Source organism: Setaria viridis, chromosome 9 (assembly GCF_005286985.2).
Source record: "Setaria viridis chromosome 9, Setaria_viridis_v4.0, whole genome shotgun sequence".
NCBI lineage: Eukaryota > Viridiplantae > Streptophyta > Magnoliopsida > Poales > Poaceae > Setaria > Setaria viridis.
This window is the reverse complement of record NC_048271.2, coordinates 6026414-6047773: the sequence shown is the minus strand read 5'-3', so window position 1 is coordinate 6047773 and position 21360 is coordinate 6026414. Positions and strand designations below refer to the sequence as shown.

Sequence of the window (21360 nt, the reverse complement as noted above, 5' to 3'; positions counted from 1 at the left end):
CCCATCTGGCCATCTCCTTCTCCCTCTCTCTTCCCATCTCGCTCGCTCGTGCCCTCGCCCACCCTCTCGACCTGCCGTGTTGATTGGGAGTGGTGTGTGCTGAGAACGAGATACCGCCTGCGAGCAGCAGACGGGCGCTGCGTCAAGGGCGGCCAAGGTCCGGTGGAGGACGATGCAGTCGGATTTCAGCGAAGAAGCACGCAAGGAAGGAGACGAGCATTCCATGGCTTCGTTCGCTTCAGCTTATCAACCACCGAACAGTATTTTTCTCTCACAACAAATCAGCCGTTTCAACTTTTTAACCAGCTTATAAGTCCAACCGAACAGCCCCGTAGCGTCGCCGAGCCCGTCCTCTCGTTTTTTTTGCGGACGAAGGCATCCCGGATGTAAGGCGAATATTTCTCTCGAGGGATGACTCCACTCGTCCTCGAACCAAAAAAAAAATTGGATCATACCATCTCGTCCCGTCCTCGCATCCAAACGCACCCTTAGTTACACTTGAACTACATCCCGGACATGGCAATCCAAATTTTGCAAGTCACCACCCAGATTTTTCGCAAAAAAAACATACGAGACAATACTCTTTCCTCGAAACAAATTACTCTTACATTGGGGGACGACTGTGGAGATAATTAAAAGAAATCCTCCCGTACGAACAATTAAAATCCCTGTGGATGAGGATGTATCATCTTCTTGAAAATCTCGGTCGCCTTCTAGTAACAAGAGAATCTCCACTCTCCCGGTTTGTTCTTCTCTCACCTTCATCTTCACTAGACTCGTCGGATCTCCACCTTGACACACCTTTGCTGGCTGCTGCTTCATCAACTGAAGATTTCTTGTTGCTACAGCGAATACAATCACGGTTAGCTGTAAAATGGCCATATTGACAGATAGGAGAAGAACAGATAAGGATAAAACAAAAGCTGGAAACAAGCCATTGCAGGCATAACTGCCCTTAAGTTCCAAGTTAATTTCTAGTATTCTAAAACTAATCAATAAAACAGATGACAAATATATCAGCCAGTTTCCCAGTGCCAGGTTCAAATTCTATACAGCAATTACACAAAGTCCAAAAATTTTGTTCTAAATAATATTAGACTTTGACCTCCAAAGCTACACCAAGTACCATCAAGGACCACGATGAAACATATTACTGAAACCAGAGTACAGAATCATGATTACCTCAAAATGTTCTCAGTTGGTAATTTATAATCTTCACGAAAACCAGCACTCCCAGATACCTTAGGGAGGCCATTTTGACTAACACCAGTTCCATTTAAGATGAAAGGCTTCTCAGCACGTGAACCAAAGCGAAACTCTCCTTTTCCAACAGAATCTTTTCCTTGAAAAGGAGTGGTTTTATTAACCTCGGTCTTCAACAAACTTGTTCGGTAGTCTTTCATAGGTGTATCATCAGAACTCAAGTTCAAAAACATAGAAAGCGCATCATCAACAGGTTTAATCCCTTTTCTAAAACCTGCCTCTCCTTTCCTAGAACTGATATCTTTAGCCCCCCTAAAAAATGGACTCTCGCCATTCTGGCCCACAGAAGGGAATATGCCCCCTGCAGATCTCATATTGAATGCAGGCGTTCCCTGGGGAACTGCCCTGGATTGTAGAACAGATGGAAGCTTTCTATCAAACTCTGAGAGGCTGCTTCTAATCAGACCACCAGAATGAGTCGATACATTGATATTTTTTGAGTGGTGGCTTGACTTATTTTGAAGAACAGGGGTAAAAGAGGAGCTCAACTCAATGGCAGGACTTGGTGATTTGACCACCTGACTAACTGGAGAAGATCTTTGAGCAGTTCGAGCAAACTGACTTTGTTCTCCACTGTTGATGGCTTTCATGTTCTCTCTCTGGACCTCAGGAAGTATATCAAGGCATTTAGCCTGTACAACCAAAAAAAAAAAATCAATGCGGTGCACAAATACATCTCAAAACCAATAAAAAATCAAGTTATTTTTGTGTTTAAGAAAGCAATGCTTCTTCCACTGGCCAAGAAGAGTGTACGGTTTATTGGTCGCAGTTTGTTGGGAGAATGAAGCTCGGCGAGTGAGGAAAGGCGAAGAAAATGCTGATGGAATGGTCCAAGGTCATCTGTTAACAAATATTATGGAGAATGGGTAGTAGGCACATTATATTCCAAAGACAGAAGGCTGACCCACGAGAACCTAAATAGAACCTTACTCAATAGCAAGGTTAGTTTGACAGGGACTTAGGACTCGGAACAACATCATGAGCTTAAAACCCTTACAAAGAGAGTGTTATCGTAGTCTTGTAAGATATGTTCATGCCTATTGTGCCAATGAACTCAAAACATTTCTTTCTACTATGGCATGCATATAAGGCTGGAAGAAGCATAAGAGACTGTACTACCCAGTTTACAAGCAGAAGTCATTATGACATCAACTATGCCCAATGGTGTTGTATTTGGGAAGTGTTGTGATGACTTGCTAAAATATTAGAGTACTATGTTCACAACTGTGATCATTTGTTTTAACATCTGAGCAGCTTATGAATCTAGATCTATTAACTGTTATTTGTTTCACACCCAAAGTTTAGGCGGGGGGATGTCTTCTTCCTGTGGTCGAGGTTTTCTTTTTTCTCATCCAAAGTTTTTTAGAGAGAATATTATAGTATCCTTCCTAACATCAAGTATCAAAGTGTCAACCTTTTCTGATTTCATTATGAAGAGAGCAAATTACATGTCTATGTACAACCAGACGTGCATAATAAAGCAGAAGTACAAAAGAACAGTACTTACAACCAAATTTTCCCTCCATTGAGCAATTTTTCTGATTTTTGAAGCAATCTCTTCAGTAGTACTTTCCAATTTCTTTTGCTCAAATCTCTGAAGACTACGATCAACCTCATATGCCTCCAAATATCGATAACGCTAACAGAACAGGCAAACAAAGGGAAATTACTAAGCTATTTATGCGCCAGGATGCTTCCATGACGGAAAGGAAGAAAATATCAAAATTATAAATGAAAGGAAGAAAAGATCAAAATCATAAATGAATGTTTTCTTTTCAAGTTCAAACATACGAAGATTGCTTTGTAGTTTTTATAAGAACAGGACAGGAAGACCATGAACCATGATAACAAATAAAGAATAGTTGTACGAGATAGAAAAAAATCTAGTGCAACAGAAATACATCAAGGAAGGAAATCCCTTTTACCATGTCTTCTACAAGCAGTTCAGCATCATAAGATGCAGCTCATTTATCTGAATATGCATGTTATTCCTATTTGTACAGAATCGTAAGCAAAATTATTCTGTCCTAGATTAATATAAATTGATCATACAAGAGCCTTATTGATTTCTTCAATATCAGGAAGAGGTGCATGTCATAGAGCAGTAAATCAATATAGATGAGAAATGAAACAAAGCCTGACAATTCCATGACACCAGGGTATCCTAAAGTTATAGTTCCATTAATCCAGAGTGCCTCTTAATCTGGTGTTAAATACGAAAAAAAATCGAGAATCTTTACCCGAAGGTAGTAAACAACAAGCAGACTACCACATGGTTCCGTGGGCATTTCATGAGCGTAATCAAAGAGTGACTTGTGAAGATGTTTCTCTTCCTCAGAATCCCAGGGCAGATCAATCATTTTATCAACTAAATTCCTTTCAATGCAGATATTACAAAATTCAGTCATCATCCCCTCAACATGGTAAATCCAAGAGCTTCTGAGTGCATCACCAGCATGTGTCATATCTGCTGCTCGCTGTTCTTTCACCCTAGAACAGTAGCTCCTATGATACACAAATGCTTCTGTTAGGTGGCCATGCTCAATTCTTACACGAACTGCAGTCACCGCTTCACTAAGAGATGAAATGCCATCTTTTTCAATGCTTTCTGTAACAGAGAAGCTATCACGCCCTGTGCACTTAAGCACAACCAGTGCCATATCAGGTCTCTGACGTTCTAGAAGAACTTGTGCTATCTTCGGATGTGCCTCCTTGCTAGAGATCTTGGGAAGAAGAGAGCATGCCTCCTGTACAGAAAGTAGAGGTGCATCATAAATGTAAGATGCTACTATAATGCAATTGTGCTCAGGTAATGCAATTGTGCTCAGGTAAGTGCACGCAGCAGCCAAAAGAATCATCACAACTGCAAAAAGTTACATCATAAACCAGTGGTCCTTGCAATTACTATGCTCATAAAGTAATGTGTTTTTTCGTAGAACTGTTTAAAAAATTGACTATTCTAACCTGCATTATTTAGGTTACAGTAGCAGTTGCACGAATACGGTATAGTAAAACTGATCGAGCCTAATATGTTTGGTTATAGAAGCCAACTATGGTGATCAAAGGACTGGCGTTCAAAGTGGGTTCCACGCTGTACAAAGTGGGAAAACCTTAAGTGGGGAATGGGAAAACAGTCCACATTCCATGATAGCAGACACCTGGATAGCTGTATACACATGCTAAAGTGGCGCTGTGTCAGCTGAACTACTGGGGATCAATTTTGTCTCTTCCCTTCATTCTGTTTTTCTCCTTTTGTTCCATTAAAGGGGCACATGACCTGAGAAACTATAATTTGAACAACTTCGAACAAACAATGAGAAGAAGATGACCAATAGAGGACTAAGCCATATGAACTTGAATAGTTGCTCAAACTCCACAAAAGTGACGCAAAGAGATAGTTGGGAGCAAATACAGCACCAACCTCCAGAACTTTGCAAGATACATATGTCAGTATCAAATTTCAATGTCCAGCAAAAACAAGTAACAAGAAATTACCTCCAAGGCTTCTGAAGAATAATCATCTAGAAGACAAAATACCAGGCACTCAAGCAATGTTCTATTAGTAATCCCAAAGGTAGCAGCAAAATCATCCACCAAATACCTCCATTCTGAATCTGGTCTGGTCCAATGCCGATCAAATAGATAATATAATAACTGAGAAGTGTCAAGGAAATTTAAAGAAGTAGCATACTTGTGAGGAACAATGTAAATGTTTTGGATAACTACTCCCTCTGCTCTCAAATCGATGCCATTTTAGAATGCGCAGTCAAACTAAAAAACTTTGACAACTGATAACAACGAAATTATTAGGGTTTAACATATGAGAATGGCATTTGCCATGAAAAATGCTTTCACAGGGTTACTTATAATTAATAAATCTTACCGAGAAATAGTTATAAAAAAGTAATGCTAAAACATGTGCAGGAGATCATTCTTGATTTCCTAAATGACAAGTGAAAAAGAACAGAGGTACTATGAGATACAAAGCTGAAGGATACAATAGCTTGCTTTGCAATCACCATGTCTGATGCTCCGTGTAGAAAGAGTACGTCAACTGCCTCACGCAAATTTTTAAATGGGTATCTGTTGAGACTAAAATGATCAGCTGTAATTGTGGAACAGAACATAGATGATGATTGTTCATTCTGCAAACGTGTGATTGCTGCTTCTTCCTCCTCACTCCTATAACTTTGTTCAATCCCAAGGTTTTGTAGAGCCTGCTCAATGAACAGTGTACCCTGATTGGCTTCACTGTCACCTGACCCTTTATCAAAAATATCAGGCCATTTTCTTGCTTCTGCAGATGCCTTTCTTTGAATCACATCAGAGCTCCATGATGTATAATCAGCGTATCGTGAGTAGATGTCCTGAAGAAATCTATGCCTGATGCACCAGATCATGGCCTCCGAATGCTGTAGAAAAAGCTCCAGTTAATACTTTACTAAGATATAATAATTTTTTTCAAAAATGTATGATTACTTCTCTTTTTAAGCATTTCAGTGAGTAACAAGCGGTGGGAGACAATACATGACCACCAAGACCAACAGATACAAATAGTGTCAGGAAAAGAAATGACAAAGATGATTGAGAAACAAGGACACCATCAAATGGAGCGACTCCTTAAATTTAGGAAAAAGTCCATTTTACTCCCTCACCAATCCACTTTGTCCACTTAACCTTAGGCTCAGTTTACTCCCCAAAAACTATTTCATTTGGTCCAATCCCCCTAACGAGATTTCTCTTTTTTTGTTTCCCCACGTATGAGTTTTAATTTCAAATTTTGCGAGGTGAATTATAACATGATGCCATAAATACATTAGGGATTTTTCATGATTATTTTTCATGCAGTTTTGTATCTCTAGGATTAATTTCATATAAAATGTTCCTAACCTATGAAAATAACCATGAAAAATTCTTAATGTATTCTTTTAACATAAGACATCATTTTCTCTATCCACTCACAAAATTTGAACCTTAAACTCAATTTTCATGCTCATATGAAAATTGTCCAGTGGTACATTCAACAGTTATCCAGCATCTTGATACAATCAACAGTTTTCCAGTGGTACATTCACCTTATAGTTATTTCAGCAATGCGTAGACATATTGTAGTACCTAGACTAGTTTATTGTTTAGTTGTTAGCAGTAGAGGGGTGAAGAAACAAGACCTGCTTTGCCTTCAATGTGTTCTCAATGAGTTGATGCAGGTCATTAACATGAGCTGAAACTGCCTCTGTGAAAGATGCGATCATAACTTCAAGTACACTGTAAATTCCTGCCAACTGTGCTGCAAACTTTTGCAGTTGGGATAATTTAGATTCCATCATTTCTAGGCCAGATCTATCTAAGATATCGTTAAGGTGTTACTTAAAAAATTAACAGTAGTACTCCTTCAATATGCATGGCCATGCACACATGAAGAGCGAAACACCATTTTTTTTTTTAAAAAAGTATGTAACTGAATCTAGAACAATCAAACACTGTTGGATACAAATCATGCCAATCTCAGAAATGAGCGCATTTACAGCCCTCTTGCACCAGTCCTTGATGACCACCTCATCCAAAAGAAAAGCCAGAAGCGGATCACTTGACACAGCATTGTCATCCAAACAAACATCTGTGATATCTGATCTAAATGTTAAGGAAACAACAAGAAAAAAAAGATGTGATATATAGAAAAGCAAAAGCAACTTCCTGAAGAGGATACAGTGGCAAATCAAGGATGTAAGATTGTTCTGGAGCGCAACGTCAAACAATGAATGCAGCCGCTGGACATCTGTGTTAACAGGATTGCCATAGTCTTCCTTTTCCTGAAACCTTTCATCAAGCTGCTTAGAAATAAGGCCTGCTTCAATGCACTTGTCGTAAAGACGAAACCGAACCCTGTTTCCATTGTCCGTTATTGGACTTCTGCAAATTGGGCAGACATCACATCTTTGGCTGCACTCAGCACATAATGAGGCATGGCCACACGAGGTAAGCACATGATGCACATAGCGGCCACAACTACTCAAATCTCTTGTCGCACGGCAGTGCTCAATTTTAGCCTCCTTGCATAGCTTGATGAGATCAATGGATGCCAGCTGCTCCAAAGCATTCTGCTAACAGAAACCCTTGTTTCAGCAACTAACCACAACATTTTACTCCATATATAGGACATTTCATTTTGTTAAGCCACATGGGGCTCACTCAAAAGACAAAAAAAAGAAGAAGACTTATATTTCTTAGCCACTTAGCTAATCGCCTCTACGACAACTACTAGATGTTCACTATGAGAAATACAAAACAAAAAGCTAAAGCTACATGAGCTCACAAACAGGTTGTGGATGTAAACACACTCGTGCTGGTCAGTCATGATTCGAATCTCACAATCTCTAACTGTACTTTCATGTGTGGGCTCTTGTGTCCAGATTTCTATAGGAATAAGTAACAGATGGTTTAATTGTTCGAAAGAAAGGAACAAATGGGATTCGTGTCTTGCCCACAAAAGAGAGAATGAAATGCGAGAACAGAGAATGAAATGCGAGAACGAGAGGACACTTACTGCAATTAATTGAATCCATGCCCCACAACAAACTGTTTACTCAAAAAAATCTGTGAGGGGATGAGTTGTGTATCTTAAAATCTGAGGTGCCCTGAACCAATTTTACTCTGGCCGTCAGAGTTTCACTGGTTAAATTAGGAAAAAGGTGGGGGTATTCACCTTCTCCATCTCCGTCAACAACTCCAGCGAGCAATTAGGGTTCTGGGGTTTGCGGCTCCGGGCTCCGGGCTCCGGCGATGTTCCCTCAAATCCCTGGACCTAGAGGGAAAGCCGCCGGCGGAGACGGCGGTCGCGAGGGCGGGGGTCGAAGATCGACGAGGTAAGAGGGCAGCTCGGGGGCGAGGACGCTACAAAAACGGATCCTAGAGGCAAGGAAGATGGAGGTGGCGGTGGTGGAAGGTGGAACTGGCAGGGATAGTACTCTGGTGGTGGAGCTAGCCAGCGGGCGGCGCACTGTTGGTGGTGGCGCGAGTGCGTCAGAAGAAAAGAGAGGGATGCGAGGTTAAGATCAGCACGGACCTGAACGACGGCGCTGCCGTACTTGGGAGGGTGCCTCGGCGAAGAAGGAAGCGCATCCATTCTCTCCCAACGGCCGCTCCTACTGCATCAACAGGCACGCCGGCCGCCCAAAAACCCCGGCCGCGCCGCAAAATCTACGGGCGCTGGACAGAATCAGGGCGAAGAAGCGTAGCTGCGGGGGTTGCGCCGGGGGCGGTGGCGGCAAGAGAAAGGGGGAGGAGCCGAGTAAGAAAGCCGGCGAACTGGCGGCGGCGGCGAGGTCGGTGAGGAGGAACAGAAACCCTACGGAAGCGTCAGAGGTGAGAACGCGCTACGCGAAATCTCAAAACGGTGCTATGGCCAGGCAGTCGTTGGACCTCAATGAGGGGTAGTTTGGGAAAAGGAGTTGAAACCTCTGGTTTTCTGACTAAAATTTTGAATGCAAGTATGCAACAGCTTCTGCAAAATAATTTTTGCCGAGGAGAATATTTTCTTGTCCCTCCCTTCTCGTTAAGCCCTTCCAGTGCCATCCCGGTGCCTCTTTTTTTCTTTTGGTAAATTTCTTCCTTTTGGTAAAATTTAAATCGAGAAGATTCGTGAGAGTACTCAGAAAATGTTAGAAACGAAAGTTGCAAAAAAAAAAGGGAAAAGGAGAAAAATCAAAGAGCATAACAAATCGAATGGGGCCTTTAGTCGGCGGTGGAGGTAAGACGACAAGGATGCCGTTCACCAGGTAGTGGAAGCACCCACCCCCGGCGGGAGGGGTTAGCAGTGGGAGCGGGAAATCTTTGAAGTTAGCGAAGAGCGGGGGCAGAGGAGGTGGCAATAGGAGATAGGCGGCCGCGCGAGGCGTCAATATAGCCGCCGGCTGGGATAGTGGTTGAATCAGCGGTAGCGGGTTACGGGGAGAAAGATGAATAGAAGAAAGGATAAGGTAGGCGGAGGGGGCTCTTGACTTTTCTGGAGAGTGCTCTTCGTGTAGTGATATCCCTTCGTTTTTTATATATAGTACAATTTATAGATATCCCTTCGTTTTTTATATATAGTACAATTTATATGGAATACGAACAACATTTTAGCTGGCGCGTGTGTATTTTCACATGCCCATTCAACTGATGGCTCATGTCTTATGTCGTGTTACAGTGTACATCAACGAAGAGGTACTTCCAACCTGAAAATGGAAGTCTCCTTTTACACTGCCACCATTTTGTCCATTCCCCGTCTTTTGTTTTCAGAGAATGGAGAATACAAACATATCCCAGCTAGCCATGTCTTATTTACTTTTCACCGTGTCCGATCCAATTCAGGGCAACTTTGGCTGGACGACAACACAGCTATGTTCAACGTCTAACAATCAGACAGTTCGCTGAAAAACAAAATTTAACATGAAAAAAATGTACAGACGTCACATGAACACAAACGCAATGGATCACAAGTGCACAAATACATCAATTGAGTACGTAATAAAGACACACGGTGCTTTGCTTCAAATAAAAATCAGACAATCACTGCATCAGTTCAGTAGCTAGTTTCCGAGGTCATCCTTTCTCGAAATATTATTCATGAATAAGGGCAATCGATTACAAGAAATTCAAGTATAATGTTTCAAAGTTCTTTTTTGAAGGCTTTGCTTTCTCCTTGAGGCTTCTCGTCTTGGTTTCTGCTGGAGGCGGCAAAGTTTGTTGCAAAGTTACTGAGACCCAACTTAAACATGTCAAGATTCACTCCGTTCTCTACTAGAACACTTGTCACTCCCATTTTTGATACCTGAAAACAAGAGATAAGTATATTAGTAAACTTGAAGCAATGACTGTCGTAAAACTCAGTTGTACGTCATGCACATACATACAATTTAGATGGGTATATATGCAAGTGTATGCAAAAACTACAATATGTCAAACCTACACGCGTGTGCCCTATGGCGGAGTGCTGTGTTCAGGGGAATCACGAACTATGAAACCACCAAAACAGTGTCTAGCTTATTTGTGGATGGGGCCTAATAGTACTGGAGTTCAAACCACTATGATTTCACTTTAAACTAATAATTGTCCAACTGCAATATGTACATACCATGCACAAGTTTGACAGTTTGTACATGGCATTATTTTAGAAACACTTGTCATAGGCTCATAGCAATTAGCTCATGAGTTTGACTAAGTGAGCTGGTTACAACAGGAACACATAAAGAACAAAATGAAAATTCTATAAATAATTCATTTATTATCATAATGAAATTCCAACAGAAATTGTATGTGATGTATTTTTGCCATAAAAGTAATCCTGGAAGTATGAATGAACTGTCTGAACATATAATCTTGGTCTAGTAAAGGTCCAGCAAGGTAATAACACTACTCCATTCACACACAAGTCCACATCACTTCGGTTAATGGTCATCACCATGGCTTCAATTGATGTATCTCCAGCAACTTGTGGAACATGGTGTTCATTATGATCAAATCATCGACGCCAATCACAGTCTCAAATGAAGTTACAAGTTCAACTGTTTCAATCATATCATGCAGAGATGGAATAAGCAAACCCACTAGCCTAGAATTCAGATAACTGCTACTTTTGCCCTATACTATAAAGTGAGATAGGCATCCCTTCTCATAACGATTACTTGAGTAAGAATTTAATTGTTAGTTTTCCTGTCTAATATACATAGCCTCCAGAATATCCATATGACCCGATGTCCAAATCTTTGTTTTCCTTGTCTAATATTCCATACATGATACATCAGAATAGTTACTGCACAAGCTGAGTAAAGAACAGTAAAGATCACATAATGGGAAGTCATGGTAAAGATATTCGACATCTTGGACACAGCTGCAGAATGAGGTGATCGCAGCGAGAATAAGTGATTACCGTTTCAATATTCCTGTCCTCATCATCAAAGAAAAGCATGGACTTGTAGGGAATCCCAGTTTTCCTCTGGATCTTTTGGAAATGCTCGGTCTTGTGAGTCCAACTGGAGAATATTTCCTTCATACAGTGACCATGAGTAAGCAATATAGAATTAAGCATGCTGTTCTTTACAACCAAAAAAGCACCTGCTTCAGGAAGAATTGTACAAGGAACACAAAGGTGCATGGGATGGGGGGCAATTAAAATTACACGGAATAGGGCATACAAAGTTTGATGGCATACATAACCAAATTCACTGTACTTTAGGCCACTGCTAGTGGATTAGAGTGGTATAGGCAATTTTGCCTCAGGAAATATGGGCACATATTCGAGGAAAATAGTACAGTACTAAGTTAAAGATGGAACACCAGAAATAGTCTCTTCGCACTATTTTAGGGTTTGATTCAGATTTCATTATTTTGTTTGCAGCCTGGCAATTAATGAAAGCATGTTGATATAATACATGTCCATTCCTAATGTGCTCGAACAGAACCAAAACAAAAAAAAAACTGCACAAATAACACCCCAGCTCTTCAAGTGGCTCTTTGCCTGCATATCCCTACGGGGCTACATCATGTTATCCCTCGATTGTTTTTAAGGAAAAAAAATTGCCTGAACTATTGGTGCACCGAGGAATTCTGTGTTCTTACTTGGGCGACGAACATGGACTGGAGCTCCAGCTTGTCGATGAACACCTTGGCTATGTCCGGGGTGGGCGAGCGAGACGCAATCGCCATGTCGATCCCCTTCTCCTTGAGGGCGTACATGATGCCCCTGGCATGCCGGAAGAGGCTCGGCGAATCCCTCTTCGACCGGCACTCGCTGTCGAAACCAGAAACCAGTCAACCAAACAAACAGGAAACACCTAGCGGTGGATCATCAAATTGGAAATTTCTCGCCAGCCAAGCTGGGTTGGGAGGAGGGAGGGGAGGAAGGGGACGGACCAGTAGAATGGCCAGAGGGTGTAGTCGAGGTCGAAGACGACGAGGCGGGGGAGCACCTGGAAGAGGCCCAGGATCTGCAGCGCCTCCGCCTTGACCCGCTCGTCGCCCATCGCCGCTCTCCTCTCCTTGCTGAGGCGGCGGTCACTCGCCGGCGGGAGCAGCGGCTATGGGAGACGGCGCCGGCGGGCCTGGAGCTGGAGGCTGGACTTGCGGCACGGTTCGACTTCGACACGGCTCGTTTACTTGTCAGAGACACATTCAGGAACATCCAGAGCGAAACGCGTCGACCGTGGAGCGGGCTGCTCCGATTCCTAGATTTTGCTGGGCCTGGATTCTCGCTCGCCCCCGTCGTCCACGGTTGGGTTGGGCTTTTGGGCCGGATCGCACCACGCCCTCGCAGACCAACAACAAGACCGACTTCGTCCTCTACTCCCTTCCCCCAACCGCAAAAGCACTACCTCTCCGGCGCTCGCCGCTGCCACCCGTCACCGTGCGCCTCGGCCGCCGCCTCCTCACTGTTGTTCGCGCGCAAACAGCGCGCGCCCTGCTATCGTGTCATTCCGTCCACAGCCATCCGGTTCCGCTCCAGGCGGTGGGGATCTCGCTGTACTCGCCGCCGCTCACGGGTACCGAGGGTTCGATCGGTTGTGGAGACTCTGAAGGAGAGGAGGCGGAGCGCAAAGATGTCGGATTTCCGGACCTCCACGCAACGAGAGAGGTGGATCTTCCAGCCGCACGATCTGGTGAGCCCGGGCGCTCAGGGTTCCCCGTTTGCCTTGTTATGCTTTGGCACGGCCTCAAGCCTGTTCTGACCTTCTGACAATACGGGGCGCGCGCCCTTGTGTTGTGTGCTTCGCAGATGGAGAGGTGGGCGGCGGCTAACCAGCGGGCCGCGGAGACCCTCGCGCAGGTTGGTTCGCGTTGGTTCCCCGGAGTTGCCGTAATTACTTAATCAGAAGTTGTGGTTAGCTAATGCCGTATTTACTCATTGTTCCTCTCGTGCTCTTTGTGAAGTATGGGACGACGCGGATGAAGGTGGACCAGTTGGATGGGTCGGTCGATTCGCCGGATCGTGGTATGGCGACTCTGGTTGATTGCAAACCTACTCGTATGGCTACCTGCACAATGTGTAGCGCTCCAAATATACACCGTCGTTTTACTCCCAAGAATTGTGCTTTCGTGATTTTTTAGCTCGTGTTTCGTCAAGTTAGTGTTGAACTAGTGTTCTTTGATTCAGTTGAGGGTAGCTCAGATGTAAAGCCTCTGTCTTACGAAGAGGAGCAATTGACACGAGTATTTTACGAGCAGAAGATTCAAGAAGTATGTGTAGCATTCAAATTCCCTCACAAAATCCAGGTAAAGGATCCCTCTTTCTAGATCGAGCCATTGAAAGTTTATGATTTAGTTGCTCTCAATCGATTGTTGCTTTTCAGGCTACAGCTATAATATATTTCAAGAGATTCTATCTACAGTGGTCTGTTATGGAGCATCACCCAAAGCATATTATGTAAGTACTAAACAGTAATGATATATGGTTCTATTTTGCGGGTCTCGATAAAAAGTATGAGTGCGTGCTGCATCCTTTCCTATACCTATACAGTCAAGGTCTTTACTGAATGTATCAGTATTTTGTCTGGAAATTCCAGTTAACCAACTTTCATTTGACAGGTTAACATGTGTATACGCTTCTTGCAAAGTGGAAGAAAACCATGTTTCTGCTGAGGAGCTTGGTAAAGGAATTCAGCAGGACCACCAGATCATTCTAAATAATGAGATGGTCCTTCTTAAGGTATACCATACCACTTACACACTTCGATTTGTTAGCACCTCCAAGCAACCAGAATATGACATCAATTTTCTTGTGGCTTCCAGACTTTAGATTTTGATCTCATTGTTTATGCGCCATATCGATCTATTGAAGGATTTATTGATGACCTGGAGGTAAGTTTCATGTACTTGTACTGCAAATCATGAAGTACAGCTGCTCGTATTGCTCTATTTTAGGAGTTCCATGGCATTTGCTGTGATAAGTAAATTCATTGATGTACAGTTCAACTTTTCTACTGCACTGTTTATTGTCTAATGCTATTGCTTTTTGTATGTAGGGTTTCTGCAGGGTAGGTAATGGTGCAGTACAGCGTTTGAAGGTACCATTTGTTGTTTTTTGCTTCTTCTTCTTTGACATATTTCAAATTGTACAGCTTACGTAAAGTATGTTCATCTGCACAATATTTCCTACCAGACACTTGCATCGTTGCAAATGCCAGAAATCAATCTAGATGAAATATTGGGAATGATTATGACATTTGGCATAGTAAATTGGTAATTCAAAGGGTTGATTGTACTAGGAGTGGTACTGGTACCAAGATTGTAACATTATTTCTCACCTTTAGAAGTTTATAGTTAGTTAAACTACCACATGTTAATAACTCTGCATGTGACAAGGGCAACATTGAATATCTTAGTTGCAGTGTTTTTATTTCACATGTGGCGATCTAAACACAATAGTGGACAAATCTATCTGTGAACATTGAGTTGGGTGCCAAAGATGTACATACATATGACAGGAAACACAAAATTTGCGTATCTCCGATTTATCATGGCACACAACTTCTGAATATTAACTTATTTTCCCCTCAGCAAAGCACATCATTTGAATATGTGGTCGGATCCTCTGATACAAAGTCACCGTGGCTTGGTTACTGATGCGGGCCATCTGGCATCGGGGCCACCAAACACAATGTCAGTGATTGTGACTTTGACGTCAGAGGAACTGCTTCCATTTGAATATTGGCACATGAGTCATAAGACTATTATTCTTTTCAGTGAAGATACCATTTGTACTTGCTAAAAATAATAATCCAACCATCATGAGATGAGGAAGTGTGAATTTCCAAGCTGTGTTTGATACCCTAAATGCTCTCTCAGTTCATTCCTTACATGGAAAGAAACAAATTAATTACTGGATCATAAATATACAAGTTGTACATCCTCCATGCTTACCCCTGTTGGCTTACAGGAGTTGCATCAAACCGCGATGTCCCATGCTGACAAAATGATGTTGACCGATGCTCCTCTTCTCTATACTCCAGGGCAGGTAACCTTAAACTAACTATTGTTATCTACGGTATCATTACTATTTTGATAAATTTACAGCTTTGACTTTGTATCTGGTTGAGAAAGCATCCAACATGCATACTTCTCAAGCTTAGCTTACTTGAACTTCCAAACTTCAACTAATCTTATTAGATAGTGTGCTTCAATCTTTGCAGTTGGCACTGGCTGCTTTGCACAAGTCCAATGATATTCTCAGGGTCTTCGATTTTGAAAGGTCATGAACATTTGATCTCGATTATTATAAGTAACATATGTCAGGGTTTTCTGTTTTCAATATGTACTTGCTTTCTCTCTATCTTCTCAGTGTAAATTTTACTGAATTCACTGATTGTCTGCAGATACTTGGAAACTATCTTCTCAAGGCAACATTCTGATTGTACAGTCGAACAGTTTGTTCAATCAATCAATGCAATCCATTACTTGGTAAAGTTTTTTGCTTGGCTTGGGGCGATACAGTTTGTACTTACAAATGGGTTGTGTGAGTATTATTTTCAATCATATAACCTACCACTAAGAGAAGTTACTTATGCTTCACTAGACTAGTTTACACTTTGTGTTGCAAAAATGATGATTAACTTGATAGTTAACTGAATATGTATAAATCATCAGAAAGCTGTGGATGATCTATTGATCAGATACAGTATGATATCTGAAGCATCATGTCCGTTTCGAGTTATACATGGTAAAGATGAACTTCGGATGTATCTGCTGATGATCAAATCATGATCAGTAGTGTTTTTATCACTAGGCACCACTTTGAGACTACAACTTTCAGTGCCACTTTATAAAAGAGAATTCACAATGGTAAAGAAAAGGATAGCTGGAGCCAAACACTGAGCAGTGAGAGTGCTAACTCCTAAGTAGGCAGCAACATAAAGGGCACCAGATAAAATCTTTTTACCAAATTTTAATATTCAGTGCTACTATGGCGTTGCTGTATTATACTATGGTATCGTGTCGTGTACTGGAAGGTTTATGTATCCAAGTAAAATATTTCTGTTTTTGACTTGAAAGTATAGATGCCCAATTTAAAAGGTGTATTGATGTTGAACTCTGGGTTCCATCTTGACTGAGAAAGCGAGGAGAAATTTATTTTGCAGTAAATGGGCCTTTCTTTTTCTTATTGTTATTAGGGTTCACTTTTGACTTTGTATCCCCTAATAAAATGATTTTAATGAATACTCATAGAAGAGAAAGCCCCATTGATCACTGTTTTGATTTGGGCATAGAACTATGTTGGAAACTTAAAGCTGTGGCAACATTAGGCTTAGTAATGCACTAAATAGATGAGCTTGAGCCCTACAAAGATTAAGGATTTGAAATTTAGAATCCATCTGCCATTAATATGGTAAAAAATATAAAACTCTTTTAGTATGGCAATTCTGCTCTTGGTTTTGGTAACCATATATGGGCATGTCAGGTGCTATGCTTTGTTACATTACCATGTATCATTTTGATAGCTATTGTACCTTTGTCATTCTCTTTGTATTGTTTGTGCATCTTTGCAGGTTGACCAGCTTAAAATACCTACTGTTAAGGATATGAGGTATGTTGACCGCAAGCTGAAACATTGTTGGGATCGAAGCTCGCATGATGAGTATGGCTCTCATTTTCTCTGTGCAGCATGTCTTCTGTCGTAATTATAACTCATCATACCTGTTTTTATGATTTTCACATCTCTATAGGCATAAGAAGAAAGAGAAGAAGTCAAAACACAAATCGAAAAGAACATCTACTGATGCACAGCTGTAAGCACCTTGTACCGCCAACTCACAATGTTTGACCATGTTCCATTCAGTTCTTGCTTCTGAACACCTTTATCTGCAGCAACGGCTAGAAAGCATATGGTCGAGAAGTGGCCTTTTGTAAAAATCAATTCTAAAAATGTGGTGGTGAGAACTTCTACTCTATCTAGTGTGTTGTTTACTTTGTATGCTGCCACATTAACGAGTGGAGCAACTTCATCTTATTTAGGGTTTCCAAATGGTCCAAATTGAACTCAGGCAATGACCCGCATCTTTCGACACCAGCTGTGACAGTTGTACCTGAGGAGAAGCAATTTTGTGATGAGGCGATATGCATAACTTATTCCTTGCTGTAAAGGGAGAGTTGCAGCAAAGATACAAACCAAGAGGTGTAGCATTGGACATTCTATTGCCATGAATGGAGAACTGAAAATGGTATGCAGCCATTATAACTTGAGTTTCTTCTTGTGGCTGTAGCAATTGTTGAGTCTGAACACTGAAATCCAAGATAATCTGCCTGTGGTTGTGAATCATCTTGAACTAACGTGTGATTTTGAATCTGAATTGAATTTATGCCAACAGCTTATCATGTCACCTAAGGCTTCTTATGAATTGGTTCAGTTTTCAGTAACAGCGAAACGTTACAAGTTAGAAATGAATTCAGACACCGGTGCCGCGTTAAACTAATTTCATGCGTGTTAGCCGTTCCCAGTTCAGTCAGACAAATTCCCTTGTCTTCAGGCAGGGTAAAATGTTTGATTTTGGTAATATTCGTTAGCCGTTCCAAGTTCAGTCAGACAAATTTCGTTGTCTTCAGGCATGGTAAAATGCTAGATTTTGGTAGGAGTCGACGTAGGTTGCTCCAAAGCTCAAGAATGCTCCAAAGCTCAAAAGAGCACACTCGTTCAGCGTACACAGAAACACAGCAGGTCACAGCCCAGCTGATCAGGTTGGCTTCACTTTTCTCATCAGCTATTACAGGCAGAAACGACCCTCATCATCAGGATAATGGTATAAGCTGGAGGCAGCGTGTGCACAGACTTTCTTCACTTGTTGGCTACGTGTTTACACAGACCTCAATGTGAAATCTGGATTTCAGTGCTGCATTATTTTGCCACAAAGTTTGGCGTCTGACTGCTTCACGGTGATTTCAGTTCCTACGTCGAGCAAATATCACCACCATTGCCGTTTGCTGGATCAGCTTGCTGCTGTTCAGACATCAGCCTCGCTGCTTCTTGGAGAGCTGCGTGTAACTCATCGTGCACATTTGACCTCTCCAAGGTAAAAGTAGTGCCGTTTATACATGGACTAGATCGTTTTGTTGTCTTCTCTTCAAGTATTTCCTTGACAGCCTACATCCAGTTGAAATGAAGAGAAGATCATTAACATTCCATAAGAAGTGAAACATTGAGTACGCAAAATACACACAAACAATATTGAGATATGCTCCTGACTAATATTATGAAATTCTATTTGCAGACAATCAGGATTCAACTGTTGAGCAGCAAGGAAAAGATATACAGATAGTAATTCTTTACTGCCTGACCAAAAAACATTGATCGTTAACCCTGGAAACTGGACCAAAAATCAAGATTGTTAGCCCCAGAAACTGGAAACAGATTCAAAGGCTACTAAATCGGGCATCCTATAATGATCTTGATGTAGCTGTGAATGTGACAAGTGAGAATTGGATCAACGGTCCTCAATAAAAGGAGAGATGGCAATATTGTGGACATTAGAATCTGTTCTAGCCAATCAAGGTCATAAAGCAACCTAAGTCACCATCCACATAAATTGAATGCGAAGTGATAGGTCAAAGATATATGCTAATGCTAGCCACAGAATATATTTTGCAGGCATGCCATAAATAGAAGGATCATAACTAAAGGAGTGTGAAACTTCACATCAGACATGAACTTGTTTTAATTCTAGCTATTGACTGGTGCACTGCTAACTAATAATGCTATAGCTCCACCGGATACTCTAATTTGCCAATGAACACCATATTTTCTTTTATGGCTGGGTTCCGGCCTGAAAAGACAGGATTGGATCTTTTCTTCAGCCAGAAAGGTACCCTAAATGGTTGTCAGATGATTCAGCATTTTAGCCCTTCACAATATCCTCAGAAGTCTACATTTAAAAGCTTGAAACCAAATCTTCAAGACTCGTGCCAAAGAGATCATGTCTTTCAGATCTTGCCTATAACAACCAAATACTGCTCCAGTGCAGGACTAAATCATCTGGAAATGCCATTGAAAATTTGTGACATTTCCAGGCTGAAGGCAAGCTGTAGCTTGTTAGAGCTATGATTTTGCATCTGATATGTGATACATTTAACAAATTGGCCAAGGATATTATTGATCAACACTCAACATAATGATTCTTCCCAATTCGAGTATTCAATCAGCTGAACAAGTACAAATGGTGCAAACCTGCAACATCTTGGGATGGAAGGTGGGCACGCCGACCTGCGAGACAGCGGCGGCGCCAAAGAAGTTCCCCAGCAGCGCGGCGTCCGTTGCAGAGAGGCCCCACAACAACCCCGCCGCAAAACCAGCCAGAAAGCTGTCTCCGGCGCCAGTGGGGTCCACCTGAACGGCGGGGAACGGCACGACGCGCGCTTCCCCTCCGTCCCAGTACAGCCGGCACCCGTCCCTCCCATCCGTGACGATCACGCAGCACCGCCGCCTCGCCGTCTCCAACCCCACGTACGGCGCCTCCTCCGACGACGCCTTGAGGAACGCCACCCGCGGGAGGAGCCGCGCGTACGGCGTATCTTCAAGCGCCACGTGGCCGACGGCGCCGTCGCCGTCGAACGCCCGGATTAGCGCCTGCGCGTCCACAAGCACCGCGCGGCAGAGCCGGATCATCCGCTCGAGCGTCTCCGGCAGCACCTCCCCGGCGACGCCGACGGCGAGGCCGTAGGCAAAGCGGCGATCGGGGAGGTCGGCCGGGTAGATCGGGTCGCAGGCGCGCACGCGCCGGAGCTCCCGGTCGGGGGCGTGCGCCGAGGAGGCGGCGTCGGAGAACTGCGCGTGGAAGGATGTGGTCGGCGACGCGCAGAGCAGCGGCGGGCGCCGAGCGGGCCCCGGCGCGGAGGCGTAGGCGAAGTCGTGCCCCACCTTGGAGACCACGACGAACGGGGCCTCCCCCTGCTCCTCCTCCTCCCGGGGCGACGCGGCGTCGAGCACGTTGGACACGAAGGCAGCGGCCCCGCCGAGAGTCTCCCCCACCACGCGCCCGCCCCGGATCAGCACGTCGTGGCAGTAGCTCCCCACCACCAGTCCCTCGAGCGCGGGCGCTCCCTTCGCCGTCGTCGGCAGCTGCTGATGATTCTCCATTTCCTCACGCGCGTCGTCGGGTTCCGCCGCGAGCGGCATCGCGGCGGGGGCGGCGGCGGCAGCGGGGGGAGGAGCCACGGTGCGGGGCGGAGAGGGAAGCGTGGGGGTCTCGGGGCGGCGAGGGAGAGGAGGTGCGCGACGGCATCGTAGGGGAGGGTGGAGATGCGGCGCGGTGGGGAATAAAAACGCGGGGGGCGGGGGCTGGATGCCGGGGCGGCGACTAGACGACTAGGTGGGGCTTTACAGATGCTGCGGGCACGGGGCGTTCGGCGGGACACGTGGTGGCGGCGCACGTGTGAGCTGGTGCGGCGGCGGTGGCAGCTGACGCCGCCCGGCGCGTTGGAATTTGGGATTGCCGTCGGAGCCTGCCAGCCTGGATCGTCGGCCCTGGAGGGGTAGCTGACTAGTAGTAGCTGCTGCTATGGCGTGTGGCCTGCTGGCTGCTGCTGCTTTTTGTCATGATTCATGGCCTGGACGCGTGACATTGCTCACGGTCAGTCGGTCACCGGTTTCGTTTGCGTACGCTGATCTCTACGACTCTACCGTCTCTACGGAACAAGGAAAAGATTTACTCTTTGTTAGTCATACGAGATTTTAGATGATACAAAGAATGAAAGAAGAGGGGAAGAAATTACCTCTACAAAAGTTAGCTTTGCGTCGTTGTGGCTTTTGTGGGATCACGGTCCTTTGCTTCAGTTCACAAATGAACCGCATCTACTAACGGTGCAAGCATAAGTGCATAACACATACAAGATTTCAAATATATCAAAGAGCATTGACGGGTCAGTTTATCGCTGAATGCAAATGCAAAAATAACCTGATTGAGTTAAACATCAACAATATTTGCTTCTATGTTGGATGACGACTCGTAGTATAGAGCGAGCACATATGTAGCAACAAACAATGTAGGAAGAGTGCGCGCAAGGAGGTGTAGGTAGGAACTGAGCTAGCAGGAGGGCTAAAAGGAGTCATATCCTCTTAATCCTCATGCTCTACAATCTACG

The 21360-nt window shown here is 43.5% G+C and overlaps 4 protein-coding genes across 7 annotated transcripts; 1 reads left to right on the top strand and 3 right to left on the bottom strand.

The window, feature by feature from the left end:
• Positions 1-427: 427 nt before the first annotated feature.
• LOC117838029 (E3 ubiquitin-protein ligase HOS1) lies at positions 428-8667 on the bottom strand. The gene is made up of 10 exons (XM_034717894.2): positions 8327-8667; positions 6971-7361; positions 6755-6889; positions 6432-6607; positions 5262-5675; positions 4759-4917; positions 3504-4010; positions 2771-2902; positions 1183-1895; positions 428-842 (listed from the first exon to the last, which is right to left on the bottom strand). Exons 1-10 carry the CDS (start codon positions 8384-8386, stop codon positions 686-688), a joined length of 2844 nt encoding a protein of 947 aa, XP_034573785.1. The 5' UTR covers positions 8387-8667; the 3' UTR covers positions 428-685.
• A 1090-nt stretch (positions 8668-9757) lies between these two features.
• LOC117838033 (uncharacterized) lies at positions 9758-12395 on the bottom strand. The gene is made up of 4 exons (XM_034717897.2): positions 12154-12395; positions 11860-12031; positions 11171-11287; positions 9758-10072 (listed from the first exon to the last, which is right to left on the bottom strand). Exons 1-4 carry the CDS (start codon positions 12261-12263, stop codon positions 9911-9913), a joined length of 561 nt encoding a protein of 186 aa, XP_034573788.1. The 5' UTR covers positions 12264-12395; the 3' UTR covers positions 9758-9910.
• A 154-nt stretch (positions 12396-12549) lies between these two features.
• On the top strand, positions 12550-17609 carry LOC117838030 (cyclin-H1-1). 4 transcript variants are annotated; one of them, XM_072290938.1, is made up of 15 exons: positions 12550-12896; positions 13013-13063; positions 13168-13261; positions 13391-13509; positions 13587-13660; positions 13822-13942; positions 14026-14094; positions 14259-14300; positions 15173-15250; positions 15426-15484; positions 15609-15693; positions 16779-16816; positions 16956-17018; positions 17098-17162; positions 17245-17609. In XM_072290938.1, exons 1-14 carry the CDS (start codon positions 12837-12839, stop codon positions 17105-17107), a joined length of 963 nt encoding a protein of 320 aa, XP_072147039.1. In that variant the 5' UTR covers positions 12550-12836; the 3' UTR covers positions 17108-17162; positions 17245-17609. The 4 variants fall into 4 exon arrangements, with proteins under 4 accessions (XP_072147039.1, XP_072147037.1, XP_072147036.1 ...); XM_072290936.1 differs by having other exon boundaries at positions 12568-12896; positions 16779-16867; positions 17274-17609; XM_072290935.1 differs by having other exon boundaries at positions 12573-12896; positions 16779-16867.
• A 259-nt stretch (positions 17610-17868) lies between these two features.
• Positions 17869-20698, bottom strand: LOC117838032 (inositol 3-kinase). The gene is made up of 2 exons (XM_034717896.2): positions 19448-20698; positions 17869-18367 (listed from the first exon to the last, which is right to left on the bottom strand). The coding sequence occupies exons 1-2, from the start codon at positions 20393-20395 to the stop codon at positions 18173-18175; spliced, it is 1143 nt and encodes a 380-aa protein (XP_034573787.1). The 5' UTR covers positions 20396-20698; the 3' UTR covers positions 17869-18172.
• Positions 20699-21360: the final 662 nt, after the last annotated feature.